Source organism: Chiloscyllium plagiosum, chromosome 11 (assembly GCF_004010195.1).
Source record: "Chiloscyllium plagiosum isolate BGI_BamShark_2017 chromosome 11, ASM401019v2, whole genome shotgun sequence".
NCBI classification, from domain to species: domain Eukaryota; kingdom Metazoa; phylum Chordata; class Chondrichthyes; order Orectolobiformes; family Hemiscylliidae; genus Chiloscyllium; species Chiloscyllium plagiosum.
This window is the reverse complement of record NC_057720.1, coordinates 2,945,589-2,965,559: the sequence shown is the minus strand read 5'-3', so window position 1 is coordinate 2,965,559 and position 19,971 is coordinate 2,945,589. Positions and strand designations below refer to the sequence as shown.

General features: G+C 44.6%; 1 protein-coding gene across 3 annotated transcripts in view; it reads right to left on the bottom strand.

Annotated features, from left to right (window-relative positions):
* LOC122554101 (collagen alpha-1(XXIV) chain) overlaps window positions 1-19,971 on the bottom strand; it is a 461,503-nt gene that overhangs the window by 26,360 nt on the left and 415,172 nt on the right. For all 3 annotated transcript variants that reach the window (XM_043698575.1, XM_043698576.1, XM_043698577.1), the window contains 8 exons: window positions 19,306-19,413; window positions 18,601-18,711; window positions 15,354-15,407; window positions 14,190-14,252; window positions 10,909-10,962; window positions 8,355-8,390; window positions 1,572-1,607; window positions 1,466-1,492 (listed from right to left, as the gene is read on the bottom strand). In XM_043698575.1, the coding sequence (XP_043554510.1) occupies window positions 1,466-1,492; window positions 1,572-1,607; window positions 8,355-8,390; window positions 10,909-10,962; window positions 14,190-14,252; window positions 15,354-15,407; window positions 18,601-18,711; window positions 19,306-19,413 (489 nt within the window). The remainder of the gene's footprint in view (window positions 1-1,465; window positions 1,493-1,571; window positions 1,608-8,354; window positions 8,391-10,908; window positions 10,963-14,189; window positions 14,253-15,353; window positions 15,408-18,600; window positions 18,712-19,305; window positions 19,414-19,971) is intronic.

The window sequence follows — 19,971 nt, the reverse complement described above, 5'->3', positions numbered from 1 at the left end:
AACAACAGACATTGTCCACAGGGCATGGGAAGCTTGTCTATGGTGGATATCGGATAAGTTGGAGAGGGAAGGATGAAGGGTTGTGAGTGGGGGGCATAATTTGGAATGGGGTTACATTGGATCATTGGGATGATTTGGAGGATAGGGTGGCTCAAGGAGGAGTGACAGGCCAAGGGGGATGTGTAGATTGGTATAGAGTGGCACAGGGTGGGCCATGAGGGTGGATAAATGGATACAGGTTGGCATAGAGGTGTGAGTGGCTGTGGGGATGGTAGAGGGATGCTATAGTTTTGGCTCAGGAGTGTGTGAAAGTGAAATTATGGGAGCAAGGTCAATATTTTATGTTTTAATCTTGACTGTTTTACTGTGCTGGAGACAGAAGTTCCACTCAGCTCTCTTCAGTAAATCGCAGCTGCTTTCTCCAGTCACCTGGGACAACTCCCAATCCAGCCCCATTAGGTATAGAAGCAGAATGAGGCCATTCAGCCCCTCAAGTCTGCTCTGCCATTCGATGATGGCTGATATCTTTCTCAATCTCATTCTCCTGCTTTCTCCCTGTAACCCTTTATTCCCTTACCAATCAAGAACCTGTCGATCTCTGCCGTAAATACATTCAATGACTTAGCTTCCACAGCCCTCTGCAGCCATGAGTTCTGCAGATTCACCCATCACCACCAGACTGAAAATCAGAAATGCAGGTGGACAATTTTTAAAGACAAAACCAGAAATTGCTGGAGAAGCTCAGCAGGTCTGGCAGCATCTATAGAGAGAGAAACAGAGTTAGTGTTTCAGGTCCCTCTTGAGTCACTGGACCTGAAACATTAACTCTGTTTTTCTCTCCACAGATGCTGCCAGACCTGCAGAGTTTCTCCAGCAATTTCTGGTTTTGTTTCTGATTTCCAGCATCTGCAGTTCTTTGTTTTTGTTTCGGGGACAATTTTAAAGGTTTGGTTTGTGGAGCAGTGATACCCCCTTCTCCTGGGTACCCAACCCCGGGTCAAAAGCCAGGGGCTGTGACCCGACATTCTAGACTCGCTGGCCAGAGGGAAACATTCTCACAGCGTTTAAAACACCGGGATTTTATTCAAAACCGTGAGAAATGTGGATGTATACAACACCCTTGAAAACACTAAGAGTCGACAGGTTAACTCATGTTGAAAACTTCACATATGACTCTTCTAAGTCTGTCTTTCCATCAGACTCTAGTAAACAATCCAGGAATGTGGGTGGAAAGGGGCCTGGGAAATCTATTGGGCATTTTCCTAATGGTCTATAGTTGGTCATGATTCCAGTCTGCAATTGTGTGTAAAATGATGTTTGGTACAGTCTTCAAATTCAGGAAAATTGTTGCTCTTTTTTCCCCTCAAAGAGTATACAGAGATTTCCAAGATGCAGGTATGAAAAGAGAGAACATGAAGATTTTGACCTAAAGAGGGGGAGTAAGTGTTCGTTAGATATTACTTACCAATGGACCAGGTGATCCAGGAGGACCCTGCAATGAGAGTTCACTTTATTGTAGCCAAACGGGTAAAAATACTGAAGCAAAAAACATGATGAAAAGATCTACTCACAGGTGGTCCAGGCTGCCCACGTGGTCCTTCAGGTCCCTGACAAAGAACAAAGGCATTAATAATCACTGCATAATGAAACCAAACTTCCTTTCTCGATACAGTGGCTCAGTGGTTAGCACTGCTGCCTCACAGCGCCAGGGACCCAGGTTCGATTCCAGCCTCAGGCGACTGTCTGTGTGGATTTTACACATTATCCCCGTGTCTGTGTGGGTTTCCTCCCAGTGCTCCGGTTTCCTCCCACAGTCCAAAGATGTGCAGGTTAGGTAGTTTGGTCATGCTAAATTGCCCGTAGTGTCTAAGAATGTGTAGGTTAGGTGTGTTAGCCCTGGGAGATGCAGGATTATGGGGATAGGGTGTTGGGTCGGGATGGGATGCTCTTCAGAGGGTTGGTGTGGACTTGTTGGGCTGAATAGCCTTTTCCAATACTATAGGGATTATATTCTAATCTCATTCAGGACTGCATACCGAGGAAGTCAATCCGAAATTTGGCATGACGGCAAATCCCCTTGCCAACTTTTATAGGTGTGCCATCAAGAGCATTCTGTCTGGATGTATCACTGCTTAAAAATGTGTTGCTGGAAAAGCGCAGCAGGTCAGGCAGCATCAAAGGAGAAGGAGAATCGACGTTTCGGGCATAAGCCCTTCCTGAAGAAGTGGGGACAATACCATTGTACCACAAGTGGCCTGATAATGATCTCTCTGTAATGAATAAATATTTTATTCTGCTGTACATTAAGGACTTTGCATTTAGCTGTTTTCATTGACCAACGATGTTGAAATTGTAAATCAATCCTCTCAACAACGACACTTGCTGAAATCTTGCCCCGACAGGAACTTTTGAAAAGGGCAGTGAGTTATTTGCATAAAGAACTTTGCATTTAGCTGTTTCCATTGACCAACGATGTTGAAATTGTAAATCAATCCTCTCAACAACGACACTTGCTGAAATCTTGCCCCGACAGGAACTTTTGAAAAGGGCATTGAGTTATTTGCATATAGAAGTCTAAGAAAACACATAACTCGACATGTGAGATTTGTTGATTCTGGCACAGAATCTCCAGGGTCTAAAACGAAATGTGTTTCGTAGCACCTTGGTTATTAATCAGACTTCAGCACTGAGCCATGTAAAGAGAAATAAACATATAAACCGGAACGAGGATAGGCCATCCAACTCATCAAACCTGTCCCTCCATTTAATAAGATGATTGCTGCTCTGTTTGTGTTTCCAGTTACACATCTACTAGGTGTTCTTGATGAAGGGCTTTTGCCCAAAACGTCTATTTTACTGCTCTTCGGATGCTGCCTGAACTGATGTGCTTTTCCAGCACCTCTAATCCAGTTACATATCCACCCCCAATAATACTTGACCCCACCGCCCAAACCCCTGCTGCTGCTTTCTGAAGCAGAATTCCAAAGTCACACAACCCTCTGATAAACAGCTTCTCCTTGTCTCTGACCCAAAAGGGTAATCTTGAATGGCCTCTAGTTCTGGACTGACCTACACAAGGAAACATCCTTTCCACATCCATCTTGTCATGACCATTCAGAATCTTAGACACTTCAAACCACTCTGCTCTGCTTCCAAACTCCAGTAGGAACAAGCCCAGTCTAGCCAACCTCTCTTCATAAGACAACCTACTCATTCGAGGTAAATATCCTCTCAATCACCTTCAACACATTTCTTTCTTCAGTAAGAAGGTAAATACTGTGCAGAGTGTCTGTGATGTGATCTCACTAATGACCTGCCAACTGATGTGTACCATTGTTACTTCTATGGAGACAGTATAGATGTTGGATTCTAGGAGAAAGTGAGGACTGCAGATGCTGGAGATCAAAGAGTGTGGTGCTGGAAAAGCACAGCCGGTCAGACAGCATCTGTGGAGCGGTAGATTCTCGATGTTTTGAGCATACGTTCATCAGGAATGAGGTTTGTGACCCAAGGAGGCTGTTGGATGCTCCCTTGAATTGGTATTCTTGTGAATGGTCCTGATGAGTATCAGATGGAAAAAACATGGATAAAATGTATCACTTTTCATCTGTACTCAAGTTCCCTATCAGCTTACTGTCACATTCAAAGATACCTTTCCATTCGTCTCCTTAATTACATGCAGCAGTTGCACTCTTAACACACCATGACTCACGCACCGAGAATCTTCCGCAGCAGGGAATTCCGTAGTCATTCTTCATTTCAGTAATACTCTGCTTTTTTATTATTCCTGAAAAAGGGTTACACCTGAAACGTCGACTTCTCCACCTCCTGATGCTGCCTGCCTTGCTGTGTTCCCCCAGCCTCCTGCCTGTCCCTCCTGATGCTGCCTGCCTTGCTGTGTTCTCTCAGCCTCCTGCTTACCTACCTTTTTATTATTCCTATCAAAATGAAACAACTTCACATTTTCTTACATAATACTCCGTCTGCAAGATGTTTGCCCAGTAAATACCATTCTGTGATCTAATTTCATCCTCTTCACAACATATCTGTATTTTCAATGTTTGCAAATCTAGCTGCCATGCCCTGGATTGTGATATTGATTTATTTATTGTCACTTGTAGCTTGTTACAAAATACAGTGAAAAGTGTTGGACAGTATTAAACCTTGCTCCCCTCATGTAAGTCATCGTTCTAAATTGTAAAAGTCAAGGGGTTAGCACAATCCCCTGAGAAATCTCACTCAATGCCTGGAGCAATCAGAAAAAGACCCATTTATAGATATTACCGGTTATCTGCCAACCAGCCAGTCTTCTGTCCCGTCTGTCACTGTATGATTCTACTTTGTACTCTAACCTTTTACTAAGACATTAGATCAAAGCAAAACCTTGGCAAAAGAGATTTTTTAAATAAAGAGAGGCAGCGAAGTTTATGGGGGGATTTCCGAAGCTTCGGGTCTCCTCAGTCAAGGAGCAATGACAATTGGAGACGTGTAAGAATCTAACGTTCGCTGAGATTGCAAGGGGCTGTATGGTTGGAAGAGATGCCAAAAACCTGGAGGGCTCCAGGCATGGACGGATTAGAAAACAAGGGCGAGGAATTTAAGCTGGAATGTGACCGTAAGGACAGTAGGAATGTTTCAAAAATCATTTTGGTGGGAGTGGATATTTTGAGTATATTTAAGACTGAGATAGGTAGGATCTTGAGTATCAAGTGGAGAACGGGGTTGAGAAACCTATCAGCTATGATTGAATGGCAGAGCAGACTTGATGGGCTGAATGGCCTAACTTTCTGGTCCTATGTCTCATGGAATGAACCCTTTCTCTTCAGGTACAGCTTCTGATTGTCTTGGCAAGGCCTGGAAGGTTTGGCTAAGATTTGTCGGTGGAGTCAGTCCGACTGCAGATCTTCCTCACCGAGCCTAGGAGCTCAGAACTCTCCAGACAGGAACATGAGGACCCAGAAATAAAAACATTAACTGCTGGAGAAACAGAGTGATCATTTTGAGTCGTCTGATTCTTCTTCTGAAATATGAGCCAGCAGTAAGAACAAGCCACTCAGCCCATCAATCCTCTTCCCCGATTCAGTAAGCTTATAGCTGATCTGATTACTCCATGTCCCACCTACCCCCCACCATCACCTTATCCCCAAGAATCTATTCACCTCAATCTTTAAAATTTTCACAGACTCTCAGCGTCATCCTTATGATTGGCTATCCTCCCTAGTTTAGTGTCGTCTGTTGCAAGGAACATTGCCATTGCCCCACTCTCTGATTAGGGAAGGAGAGAATGATGACTGCTGGGGGTTTAACCTGACCGTCATTGTACCTCAGGTGGGGGGAAGAGGTTGAGAAGGTGGGACCTTCACTGGAACCTCAGCTGGTGCAGAAATTGAACCCACGCTGTTGGGTCACTTAACATTACAAACCAGCCATCCAACCAACTGAGCTAACTGGTCCCTTTGTTTCAGGGTGCCAGTGACTCCCCAGTCACCTGAATACAATTAAACACTTAACCAATAGACAATTAACACGAGATAATCTTCTGGTGCAGTGGTATTGTCCCTATCTCTGAGCCAGGAGACTCAGATTCAAGTCCCACTGGTTTCAGAGGTATGTAACAACATCTTGGAGCAGTGTGCTTAGAAAACATCTCCCCCTTGGACCACAGTTCAGGTTCCATCCCCTTCTGGAGGTATGTCTGATTTAAAATCACCTTTTTTGGCAATTAGCACAAAAACAAACTACTGCAGATGCTGGAAATCTGAAATGAAAACATAACTGCAGGAGAAACTCAGCAGGGTCTGTGAGAGAGACACAGAGTCCATGTCTCCAGTCCAATATGACTCCACTTCAGAACCTGCAAGAGACAACAATCTCTTTATTCTTCCTCATTTCATTCCACGTTCAGAACAGTTTGATAATGAACTGCCCACAGGGTGTAATGGAATCTGTCCCTTCCTTGATCTGCCTAAGCTCTTCAATGGTCATTCTCCCTGAAACACTAACTAAGATCTACTCCTGCTAGATCAAAAATATACAAACTAAAACGATTGGCATAACATTTTATTTGTTTATGGTGGACGGCATGGTAGCTCAGTGGTTAGCACTGCTATCTCACAGCGCCAGGGACCCGGGTTCAATTCCACTCTCAAGCGACTGTCTGTGTGGAGTTTGCACATTCTCCCTGTGTCTGCGTGGGTTTCCTCCCACAGTCCAAAGATGTGCAGGTTGGGTGAATTGGCCATGCTAAATTGCCCATAGTGTAGGTTGGGTACATTAGTGAGGGGTAAATATAGGGGAGGGGAATGGGTCTGGGTGGGTTACTCTGCGGAGGGGTCAGTGTGGACTTGTTGGGCTGAAGGGCCTGTTTCCACACTGTTGGGATTCCATGATGATTATAGAAGAATCCTGTTCATGACTGAGTGATTCATGAAGAAGCCATTAGTATTTTATAAACAGGTCAATATCTTTCATCTTGTAAGCAACGGCTTTCGTTGGAACGGTTTGAAGTCCCCGTCCATTTCTAATCAATCCTGTCGAGTCTCAAATATCCTCCGCATAAACACTGCCATCAGAAAGCAGCAGAATACTCTTGGCATTGTCTCAAAATAGAACTCGCTACCACTGGGAGAGGGTAAGGTGCACTGTAATAGGTACACTCTGCAGAGTAGTTTCGATGGGCTGAATGGCTTCCTCTTTTCATAATGAATGCTTAGAGACCATAAGACTAGGAGCAGGCCACTCAGCCCATCGAGCCTGCTTTGCCATTCAATGGGTTCAAGACCGATCCAATCATCTTCAGCTCAACACCTGCCTTTTCCCCACAACCCTCAATCCCCCTTACTAATTAAAAATCTGTCTCTCTCAGCCTCGAATATATTGAACAACCCAGCCCCGACAGTCCTCTGTGTTGAAGGACTTCACTGATTCATTCCACCCCTAGAGAGAAGAAATTCCTCCTCATCACTATCTTAAATGGGTGGCCCCTTATTCTGAGATTAATCTCTCTGGTCCTACACTCCCCTACAAAGGGGAGCATGAACAAACCTCTTCTCGTTTCCACATCTACGCTGTCGAGCCCCCTAAGAACATTTTATGCTTCAATAAGGTCATCTCTCACTCTTCTGTATTCCAATCTCACCAAACTCTCCTCATCAGACAGTCCCTCGGTACCTGGTATCAGCCGAGCGAACTTGCTGTGAACTGCCTTTGACACCAGAATATCTCTCCTTGAATAAGGTGCCCAGAACTGTTTACAGTATTGCAGCTGTGGTCTGACTCGTGTTTGTATAGTTTTGGACAGACTTCAGCACATGAGGATGGAATAGCAGACATGTTGACAGGGTGAGACAAAAATCAGAAGGAGGAGGGTCATACAGAAATGACTGAATTGTTGTAAAAACCCATCTGGTTCACTCATGTGGTCTAAGGAAGGAATCTGCCAACCCCACCCGGTCTGGCCTACACATGACTCCAGACCCACAGCAATGTGGCTGACTCTTACCTGCCCTCTGGAATGGCCGAGCAAGCTACATAGATGAATTCAAGGCTGTTCAGCAGCAGCTTCGCTGGGGCAATTAGGGATAGGCAATAAAAACTGCACTTAGCAATGACATTCACATCCTCATGGGTGGCATGATGGCACAGTGGTTAGCACTGCTGCCTCACAGCGCCGGGTTCAATTCCTGCCTTGGGCAACTGTCTGTGTGGAGTTTGCACATTCTCCCCGTGTCTGCGTGGGTTTCCTCCGGGTGCTCCGATTTCCTCCCACAATCCAAAAATGTGCAGGTTAGGTGAATTGGTCATGCTAAATTGCCCGTAGTGTTAGGTGAAGGGGTAAATGTAGGGGAATGGGTCTGGGTGGGTTGCTCTTCAGAGAGTTGGTGTGGACTTGTTGGGCCGAAGGGCCTGTTTCCACACTAAGTAATCTAATGTCATCAATAGGTTCTGAGAGTTTGCTACACATTCCCGATTTGATATGTTCTGCTATTAACCTCAAAGATTCGGGAAGACCTCGAAGACAGAGGTGGGCTGTTTGGCCCAACTGCGTTCTGCTGAGATGTTCCCTTCTACATAAAGGTCAGTCCACCCACCTTACCCTTCACCTTATCTGCGTTATTACATAGACTTACAGCAAATGTACAGCACTGCAACTGGCCATTCAGTCCACCTGCTGTTTAAACTCCAGGTGACCGTCACACCAACCTGCTTGATGTATACCAAACCTGTAGACCTATTGAAATATTGAGATCTATCAAACTGGAAATTTAGCAACATGCAACTTAGTGACATCTCAATTATCTTGTAAACGTGTGGAAAGGTGGTTTCACAACTGGTGATTTCTGATAGAGCCTTACCATTTCCCCTCTGGCACCTTTCACTCCCTTTGGTCCCTATGATGGAAAAGAAAAAGAACAGACATTAATTGAAAAGTAATGATGCAATAATCAATAACATACTGGATCAATAACTTTAAATCCGAGGTAGATGAGTGTTTGTTAGGCAAAGACATTAAGGGGTATGGGTCAAGGGCAGATATATGGAGTTAGGCCACAGATCAGCCGTGATCTCATTGAATGGTGGAACAGACTTGAGGGGCTGAATGGCCTACTTCTGATCCAATGATTAAATAATTACATCAATTAATTAAATAGTTATGAAATAATGAGGTAAATAATTTTCTTAAGCTATTTTAGATGCTTGTCACGCGGTGGTTTAGTGGCTCTGATATCATCGAGCAATATACAGGAGGCCGTTCAGCTTGGAGCAGCTCTTCGAACATTAACCTCGTGCCCTGCTCTTCTCCAGGAGCCTGCTCACTCTGGTCTCCCTCCTGTGTTGCTCCAATTCCCTTTTGAATCTGCTTCCACTGTATTTCAGGGGCCGTGTTCCAGATCACAATTACTCAGCGTCAAATAAATTCCCCTCAGCTCCCCTACTCTGTTTTCCCCTCAATCTGTCTCCCTCTGGACATCAACCTTCCTGCCCCTAGACACAGTTTCTCTTTATTTACTCCATCAAAACTCTCTTCCTCCAATCACCTTGATCGCTTTCTCTCTCTCTCCGCTCTGTGGAAAAGAATCCCACCGGCACTTCCACATCACACAGCTTGTCTTTGTGACATCCTTGACATCATGATGCTTGGGGTATTTTGCCAATTATCCCCCATGTTCGCTTTAAAATGAGGTAAGATGAAAGAAACAGGTTTGAAATAAAGAAAGGAAAAAAATCAAACCAGCATCAATGAGTTCTTCATACAAAGATCCAATTGGAATTAAGGAACAAATCCCAAATGGAGCTTTGGAGGATGGAATTACTGAAGGAATAATTGGATAATTTAGGAATTTATTCAGTATTTATTATCCATCCCTAAGTGACCAGAATCAAATACATTGCTGTGGTTGTGGAGTCACATGGAGGCCAGACCAGCTAAGGATGGGTTTCCTTCCTGAAAGGACGTTAGTGATCCAGATGGGTTTTTACAACAATTAGCAGTGGTTAAATGAAGGCCATTACACTTGCTTTCAATTCCAAAGTTTCCACTGAACTCAAATTTCACCGGCTGTCATGGCAGGATTGGAACTGGTGTTCATAGAAGATTAACCTGGGATTCGAGACTAACAGGCTAGTGACATGAGCACTACACTATTGCAGTAGCCAGAGGATGGACCTAATGGTCTTGTTTAGACAGTCTTGTTTAGGTGGAAACGAGAGATGTTCTCTTTAGACTTTCTTTAATACTTCATTCACATGATGTGGGCTTTATTGCCCATTCCTACTTGCCCTCTGGGCAGTTAGACGTCAGCCCAGTCACTGTGGGTCGGGAGTCACATGTAGGCCAGACTGGGGAAGGATAGTAATTTCCTTCTCTAAAGGACATTAGTGAACCAGATGCATTTCCCCCAACAATGGTTACAAAATCATCATTCCTTTACTATTATCCACTGGAGACTGATTACTAAACTTAGTGATCTCGGACTAAGCCCCACTCTCTGCAACTGGATCCTCAGTTTCCTGACCCACAGGCCACAATCAGTGATACTCATGCCCCCCCCCTACACATTAACAGCACAGAGGTGGAACGAGTGGAAAGTGTCAAGGTCCTGGGAGTGGTCATCCACAACAAACTTTCTTGGACTCTTCATGTGGACGCACTGGTTACAAAGGCCCAACAACGTCTCTTCTTCCTCAGCTGAGAAAATTTGGCATGACGGCAAATCCCCTTGCCAACATTTATAGGTGCGTTATCGAGAGCATTCTGTCTGGATGTATCACTGCCTGGTATACCATTCAAGATCGGAGACGGTTACAGAGAGTGGTGAACTCGGCCCAGACAATCACAAAGGCCAACCTCCCATCTATAGAATCCATCTACCAGGCCCACTGTCAAGGAAAGGCCGCCAGCATTCTCAAAGATCCATCCCACCCTGGCAATGCTTTTCTACATCTGGGAGAAGGTACAGAAGCCTGAACACACTCACCAGCCGGTTTCGAAACAGTTTCTACCTTATTGTTGTTAGAATACTGAATGAACTCACAAACTCTTTGCATTCACCTGTACCTGTGTTTCTGTTTTTGCTGCTATTTACATATTATTTACTTATCTATGCTACTTAACTCTGTGATCTGCCTGTACTGCTTGCAAGACAAAGCTTTTCACTGTGCTTTGGTACACATGACATTAAATTCAATTCAATTCCAGATTTTATTTTGTTGTTGAATTCCAATTTCACCTTCTCCCATAGGAATTAAACCCAGGTCCCTGAGACATTACCTGGCTACCTGGACTATTAGGTCTGGTGATGATACCACTAATCCATCACCTCCCCTGATGGGGTTGACAAGGTTAATGGGCAATCATCGTGGGACACCCGCTGTTGGAGATGTTGTATGACAGATCCAGACACTTACTGGTTTCCCAGCAGGACCGATAATTCCAGTGGGTCCAAATGGTCCAGTGTTTCCCTATTTGGACAAAAAATATTGGAAAATTGAGTAAACACAGGGTAGAATCATAAAGATGTACAGCATGGAAACAGACCCTTCAGTCCAACTCGTCCATGCCAACTAGATATCCTAAGTTAATCTAGTCCCATTGGCCAATTTCCCTCTAAACCCTTCTTATACCCATCCAGATGCCTTTTAAATGTTGCAATTGTACCAACCTCCACCACTTCCTCTGGCAGCTCATTCCATACACATACCACCCTCTGTGTGAAAATGTTGCCTCTTAAGTCCCTTTTAAATCTTTCCCCTCTCACCCTAAACCTATGCCATCTAGATTTGGACTCCCCCACCCCAGGAAAAAGACATAAGACCATAAGACATAGGAGTGGAAGTAAGGCGATTCGGCCCATTGAGTCCACTCCGCCATTCAATCATGGCTGAAGGGCATTTCAACTCCACTTACCCGCATTCTCCTCGTAGCCCTTAATTCCTTGTGACATCAAGAATTTATCAAGACCTTGTCTATTTACCCTATCCATGCCCCTCATGATTTTATAAACCTCTATAAGGTCACCCCTCAGCCTCTGATGCTCTGGGGAAAACAGTCCCAGCCTGTTCAGCCTCTCCTTATAGCTCAAATCCTCCAACCCTGGCAACATTCTTGTAAATCTTTTCTGAACCCTTTAAAGTTTCACAACAACCTTCCTCTAGCAAGGAGACCAGAATTGCATGCAGCATTCCAAAAGTGGCCTAACCAATATCCTGTACAGCCGCAACATGACCTCTCAACTCCTATACTCAATGCATTGACCAATAAACGAAAGCATACCAAATGCCTTCTTCACTATGAGATCTACCTGCGACTCTACTTTCAAGGAGCTATGAACCTGCACAACTTCCACTTTTCAATCTGTACCTGAATTATTTATTGACTGTTAGGCTGTGACCTGCTCTCGAATTTGGGGATGCTTTGACACAATATTTAACAATGATTCGGTTATCAAAAGAGAAATTGCTGGAAAATCTTAGCAGGTCTGCCAGCATCTGTAAGGAGAGAAAAGAGCTGATGTTTTGCTTTGACAAAGCTGCTTTGACAAAGGGTCAGTTAGACTCGAAACGTCAGCTCTTCTCTCTCCTTACAGATGCTGCCAGACCTGCTGAGATTTTCCAGCATTCTCTCTTTTGGTTTCAGATTCCAGCATCTGCAGTAATTTGCTTTTATATAATGATTCAGTTATATTGGGTTTCTCTCACTGAATGGGTGGCAGGTGGCAGGAAGCTCCTTGTCCTTGTCTTGCTTTCCCTCAGTCACATGTCAAGACGAGATAGTCCCTAGATGAGCCATTGATTCCAAGAACGCTTCCTATTGCAGCTCTTACGTTAGCTTACAGGAGGGAGCTTGAAGGAATTACAATGGATTTACATAAAGACATAATAACCACTCCGCCCCTTCACTTCCTCATACCCATCAATTCCCTTTGTATACAGAAGTCTACATACTTAATAATCTTTATTAACCATGTATAGAATTCAACATTAAATCGGTTCAATGATGGAACATCGCTCTCTGGAGTACAGAAATCCAAAATAATCATAAACCTCTGAATGAAGGAATTTCACCTCATGTCAGTCTTCAATGGTTGACCCATAGGGTGACATGGTGGCTCAGTGGTTAGCACTACTGCCTCACAGCATCAGGGACGTGGGTTTAATTCCAGCCTCGGGCGACTGTCTCTCTGTCTTTGCATATTCTCCTTGTGCCTGCGTGAGTTTCCTCCCATAGTCCAAAGATGTGCAAGTTAGGGTGGACTGGCCATGCTAAATTGCTCAGGGATGTGCAGACTGGGTGGGTTAGTCATGGGAAATGCAGGGTGATAGGGTAGGTCTGGGTGGGATGCTGTTCAGAGGGTCAATGTGACTTGATGGGCCGAATGGCCTGCTTCCACACTGTTGGGATTCTATGACTCCTTAGCCAGAGACTGTCATCATTAGGTTACATTTCCCAGTCAGAGGAAAACAGCCTCTTCTCCCCTTCCCTGCCAAGCTTTCCAAACATCTCTCACATTTCTGTTGGATTGCCTCTCAAAGCTGCAGAGACTGAGTCTCTCCACAAAGTGAAACTGTCCCATTGCTGAGGTGGGTACTGATGGGGGTTTGGTCCTTTTGATTTCACAGAATCCTTACAGTGTGGGAATAGGCCATTTGGCCCAATAAGTTCATACCAACCCTTCGAAGAGTATCCCTCCCAGATCTATTCCCCTTCCCTATTTCCTCTACATTTACCCCTGACTAATACACCTAATCTTCACATCCTTGGACACTATGGGCAATTTAGAATGGCCAATTCACTCTAACCTGCACATCTTTGGATTGTGGGAGGAAATGCACTCAGACACGGGGAGAATGTGCAAATTCCACATAGACAGTTGTCCGAGGCTGGAATTGAACCTGGGTCCCTGGCGCTGTGAGGCAGCAGTGCTGACCACTGAGCCACCGTGCCACCCAGATTGTCCAAATGTCCTGTTGAAACCTGCCCCCTAGCCCCTGCTGCAGCCGGGTATCAGTGCCCAAAAGCCACCTACCGGTGGATCCCTCTTTGATTGACTGCCTGTGACCTGCCTGGGTTCTCAATCCTCAGGAAAGCTGGCCAGCAGCCATTTCAAATCTGAGTATGTTATTGGAGAGGTACATGGCATGGTACCTTAATCCCAGTGAGCTCTTGGACGAATCTGGGCAGGTTTCTCCCTCCACCACTCCCCTCCACCCCACTCTTGATGTCCGTCCACTAAACCCACCCGCTGCGATCCTTCTGCTTTTGTATCCATTTTAAATCCCTTCTCCTTTTGAACTTGAAATTTCCCCAGTGTCTGCTGTCAATGGTGGGTTAATGCAGTTGTTACTGAAAGCTTACAGTAAGTACTAATGGAACTTATAAAGGGAGGCTGCTGTGATGAGACATACAGATATCTGTAGTGCTGCACTCTGGGAGTGAGCCTGTGGAAGGGTTTGGGATTGAAACAGCTCCTGCATCTTGGATGCACTCATCCGGGGTTTCCAGGGAATTGGATACTTGTTGTCCCTGGAGTCAGTGTTTGTGACAAGAATTGTTTCTGATGGGATTCCCACTGCTTGAGTCCTGATGACCCACTAACAGAGAGCAGTCACTGTGTCTCGCTGTAACGTGGGCTCATTGGAGCAGAAAGCAAACTCCATCTTCAACAAACAAGACAAAACGTTTCACTTACAAACAATCCCATTGGACCCTTTGGACCTTGAATTCCTTTATAGCCAATATCTCCAACTGGACCCTGCCAAAAATAAAACAAACACGGACTTTCATTGGCTACATACCTACAACTGAACACACAATTCATGGCTGCATTATGGAATGTTACTCAAACATCAAGCATTGCTGAAAGCATTTACAGCAACTTGAACTCAATGGTTTAGTATTTCTCATTTATTCTATGTCTCTATCTTAAACATGTTTTATCTTGGTTCAGGGAAGAAAACACAAGCATGTAATATCTAGGAGCAGAGGAGGCCATTCAGCCCCTTAGAGTCATAGAGTCATAGAGATGTACAGCATAGAAACAGACCCTTCGGTCCAACCTGTCCATGCCGACCAGATATCCCAACCCAGTCTAGTCCCACCTGCCAGTACCTGGCCCATATCCCTCCAAACCCTTCCTATTCATATACCCATCCAGATGCCTTTTAAATGTTGCAATTGTACCAGCCTCCACCACTTCCTCTGGCAGCTCATTCCATACACGTACCACCCTCTGTGTGAAAAAGTTGCCCCTTAGGTCTCTTTTATATTTTTCCGCCCTCACCCTAAACCTATGCCCTCTAGTTCTGGACTTTGCTTATTTATCCTATCCATGCCCCTTTGATTTATTACCATCATGACTGAGCTCACTTCAGCTTCAACTGCACTTTTTTGCCCAATCTCTAGAATCCTTCAGCCTGTTACTAATTATAAACCTTAAATTTACTCAGCGTGCCAGCATCCACCAAACTCTTGGGGAGTGAATTCCTTGTCAGCTCAATAAGAAATTTTAAAGTGAAGCAAAGAGTGATGTTTCACTGGGATTGCGTATCCGTAAAGGAGATCGCTGGGAAATACCATATTGTTGTTCATAATAAGATCTTCCTATATTGCCTTTCACATGTGTATAGTTTTGAAACGATTTGCCATTGGCCAGTATACCCAATAAAGACTGTATAAAGTAAATACTTAAGTGTTCCAATGGCAGAGGAGTTCCTAACAGAGGAAGATGTTGCATGAAGGTGAGTTGAATTTTATCACACTTTTTGGAATATTCAAGTCACAATATTTTAAAATGTGGCTTTACAAATTTTGCACGTCAAGTATATTTTAAGGGAAAATAATTGCATTCACGTACCTTTGGACCTTGAAAGCCAGGAAATCCCATCAAACCTCGATCACCACCATCTCCCTGAAACAAACATTGTACTGATTTCAAATCAGAAAGGTTCGATTTCCACAGTGACAACTTCAATGATGACACACGGATTGACAAAATATGCTGTTTAGTGAATGTCTGCTCCCAGGGGGAACAGAGTTTGTAATGATTGACAGAAATAAACTCAAATAATTTGAGGAAAATTATCTTTGTACAATGAGTGACACAGCTGTAGAATGTGCTGCTGGGTGGAGTGATAGACTCAATGGTAATCCTCGGGGAATTTGAAAGAGATCGAATTGCAAGGATAGGTGGAAAGAGCAGGGCAGTGGGGACAACCAGATGTCTGTTCAAAGGATTCAGCCCTGAACTGCTGGGTTGAATGGTCTCTTCTGTGCTGACCACATGAAAGATTTTATGTGTGGACACAACTGCGCGTTGGCCACCTTAAACACCCGAGAGAAACATCTTCCAGCCACCAAAACCAACCGCTGCTGCTTCTCCTTCATTTCCTTTGAGCAAATTTGCTTCTCGATTCTAAAGGCCCCAGAGGGATGGGGGAGAAAAGGCTGTTTGATTCGGTTAATCGTTATCCAATCAGGAGGATCTTTTCGTTTCACTCTTACTCATAGAACTATCAGAATGGCATGGTATCGTGATGATGATTGAAAGCTTCTCACTGTATTTTATTGTAAGTTGCACTGTCAAATACACGTGACATGAAATTATTCATTCAGGCAACAGAACGCAGTACCCCTTCCTGGGAAAGGAGGTCAAGCGTAGAGATGGTGACTGGCTAATAGTGAGTTGGATGGCACAGCAATAAACCTCTGGCACTAAGTCCAACCCTGGGTTGGCAATTTTAGACCACACAGTCAAATTGATTTTATGTTAGTTAACATGCACAGGCACCTCTGAGTCACAAGGTTCAAGTCCCACTCTTGATCTTTTCTGATAATGTAGGGTGACACTAAGGGAGATTAGAACCATCCAAATTTAAAGCAAAGCAATTTTACCCCAATAATATAGAGCTGAAAGAATTCCTTGATGATATTCCTTCAGAATTATATGAACAAGGAATAATAGTCGACCACTCAGCCCTTTAAACCTCCTCCACCATTTAATAACGTCATGGCTGATCTGAATTTAATCTTACTCTATGATACTGCATATTCCCAACAACCTTTCATCTTTAAAAGGCATGGTAATCAAGTATATGCCTTAAACCCTGTCCTCTCTGAGCTTTGCCTCGGGTTCCACACCAAAAGAAGCATTAATTGCTGGAGGGTCAAATGCTCTTTAGTCCGTCCATGTCTTTCCAGTGTAAAGAGCTGTTGGCCACTGAGTGTTGCAAACTGACAGGACTGTGTGTTGAGGGGCACACTAAAGATTTAGGCGACAGTGGGAATGCCCACTATCCAAGGCCCTCCTGCTGTGATACACCAAGGGATGAGAACCCATGTTCACCCGACACACGGCCTCCCCCGTACCCTCAGACCATGTACAACAGAGAGCACTGGAAATGAAATATAAATGGACATGGTCACCACAGTCACCCATGGACAGGGAGTGAGACATCTCGTTCCTTGTATTGAAGGAACCGATCTGTATCACACTTTATCTGATGTCAAAGCCAAGCCGATCAGCACTTTAATGTTACTAATCTTAGGAATAAAATGTATTTTGGGAAATACGTTCTTTCTTCACATTGTTCAATTAGAAACCCATGATTCATTTAGTTTTAATGTGCATACATCAGCTGCTTTGTTTACCAATGTAACTACCTCACTGGCTGCAAAGTTCTTCAGCATGTGCTCATGGTGGTGAAAGGCACTACATAAATGTACATCTCCCTTCCTATTCCCAATCTGAAAGAGTAACTCTCACGGAGTGTTTAAGATGGAAAGGGATTTGGAAGCCAATAGTAACTCTTCTGATGTTTTAGTTCACTCGAGACAGGTCAAGAAACATGAAACCTCCAATTAAGGTGAGATACTTGGAGGATTGTGTTCAGTTTCGGTCATCTTACTATAGGAAGGATGTTATTAAACTGGAAAGAGTACAGAAGAAATTTACAAGGATGTTGCCGGGACTCAAAGATCTGAGCTATCGGGAGAGTTTGGACAAGCTGGAACCTTCTTCTTTAGAGCTTTGGAGACTGAGAAGGGGCGGCCCTCATAGAAGTGTATAAGATCATGAGAGGCATGGATAGGGTAGGGGAATCGAAGCCTAGAGGGCATCATTTTAGATCAGATTCCCTACAGCAGGGAAACAGGCCCTTCGGCCCATCAAATCCATATTGGCCTTCCAAAGAGTAACCCACCCAGACTCATTTTTCTACATTTACCCTTGACTAATGCACTTAGCACTATGGGCAATTTAGCATGGCCAATTCACCTGACCTACACATCTCTGGACTGTGGGAGGAAACCCACGCAGACACGGGGAGAATGTGCAAACTCCACACAGATAGTTGCTCAAGGTTGGAATCGAAGGTGAGTCCCTGGCGCTGTGAGGCAGCAGTGCTAACCACTGAGCCACCGTGCCACCCTGAAGGTTTAAGGTTAGAGAGGAAAGCATAAAAGGGAACTTGATGGGCAACTTTTTTTACACAGAGGGTGGTACGCATATGGAATGAGTTGCCAGCTGAACTGGTTGAGGTGGGTACATTAACATTTAAAAGGCATTTGGACAAATACATGGATAGGAAAGGTTTAGAAGGATATGGGTCAAGTGCAGGGAAATGGGGTTAGAGTGGATGGACTCTTTGGTCAGCATAGACCAGTTTGGGCTAAAGGGCCTAACTCCCTGATGTCGGACTGTATGACTCTGGAAGAGCAGGAGTAGGCTACTCAGCCCTTTGAACCTGCTCTGCATTCCAATTTCGTAGCAGAAAGTGAGGACTGCAGATGCTGGAGATCAGAGCTGAAAATGTGTTGCTGGAAAAGTGCAGCAGGTCAGGAAGCATCCAAGGAACAGGTTCCTGAAGAAGGGCTTATGCCCGAAACGTCGATTCTCCTGTTCCTTGGATGCTGCCTGACCTGCTGCGCTTTTCCAGCAACACATTTTCAATTCCAATTTCGTAGCCTGTTTCTGCTTCCATTCCATACCCTTGGATCCCCTTTTCCCCTACAAACTATATCTAACATATGCTGAGTGGCTTAGCTGGAGGTGTTCAGACACAATTGCGTTTGTCAAGTATCAGGAACGCCACGTGAACTCGTACCTTTCGTCCTTTCGGACCAGGCTCCCCAAAGGCTCCCTGATCGCCCTGCACTCCAGCGCGTCCTCTTTGGTTTCCTTGGAGTCCAGGTTGACCCAGTAACCCTTTCTCACCCTGCCGAGACACAAATGGAGTGAGATGCATCTGTGATGCTGCCAGACCTGTTGAGCTTTTCCAGCAAGTTCTGTTTTTGTTTCTGATTTATAGCACCTGCAGTTCTTCTGTTTGTTAATAACATGAGATGGGGTGGTGCAGAGGGAATCCTGGGAATGGAGAACACTTGCCAGACCTCAGATGGAAGTTCAATCCTGGAGTCTATGTTATAGAATGAATACAAATAGTCCCCACCTAAAGATGCAGCTTCATGCCTGAAAATGACATCTTTAATTGGAATGACTTTAGTGAAGCACGGTTTCCCACAGGAATCAATGTTAAAGCCAGAGTTAAGTTCCTACAGGTAGGTTTTGCTGGGAAAGTGAAATGGGATAAGTTGAAACAGAGGATGGTATGTGTGCAGTGCTGTGTGTTTCTGGCTGAAATAACTTACAAAATAAAATGAATCATTAAATATAAACAAAATACTGTACACTTTATGAGCTAGTGATTAAAAGAATTGCTCAAAATAAATTACTTTTCGAATGTCCAGATTGTAAGAGACACCGGTCTGTGTGGGTGGTCAGCTGACCAACGGTAAGTTTGGGAGATTACCTTTGGTCCCCGTCTTCCTCTGTCACCCACCAGGCCTGGTTCTCCAGGAGCGCCCCTCGGTCCAGGGGCACCAGCCAGTCCAACCATCCCAAGATCACCCAGATCGCCCTGCACAAACCACATTAACTCATGAAACAGCCATTCAAACAAGGGGAGCAACCGTTATCCAAAAAAATAAAAACAGAGTTAACCATTGGGAGCATGTAATTCTGAACATCAAATATATCCTGGTCTGGAGATGAAAGGACATTTCATTATTTGTCCATGGGAGATGGGTGGCTCTGGACCAACATTCATTGTCCATTATTACCCTTGAGCCATTGTTGGAGAACTGCCTCCTCGAACCACTGCAGTCCATGTGCTGTACAATGCCCTGAGGAAAGGAATTCCAGGATTTTGACCCAGTGACAGTGAAGGAATAGCGAGATATTTCCAAGTAAGGATGGTAAGTGGCTTGGAGACTGCAATTTCCCTTCCCACGTGGTTAAAGATGCCCTCCAATGCATCTCGTCTACATCCTGCACCTCCACCCTCAGACCTCACCCCTCCAACCGTAACAAGGACAGAACCCCCCTGGTGCTCACCTTCCACCCTACCAACCTTCGCATAAACCAAATCATCTGCCGACATTTCCGCCACCTCCAAACAGACCCCACCACCAGGGAT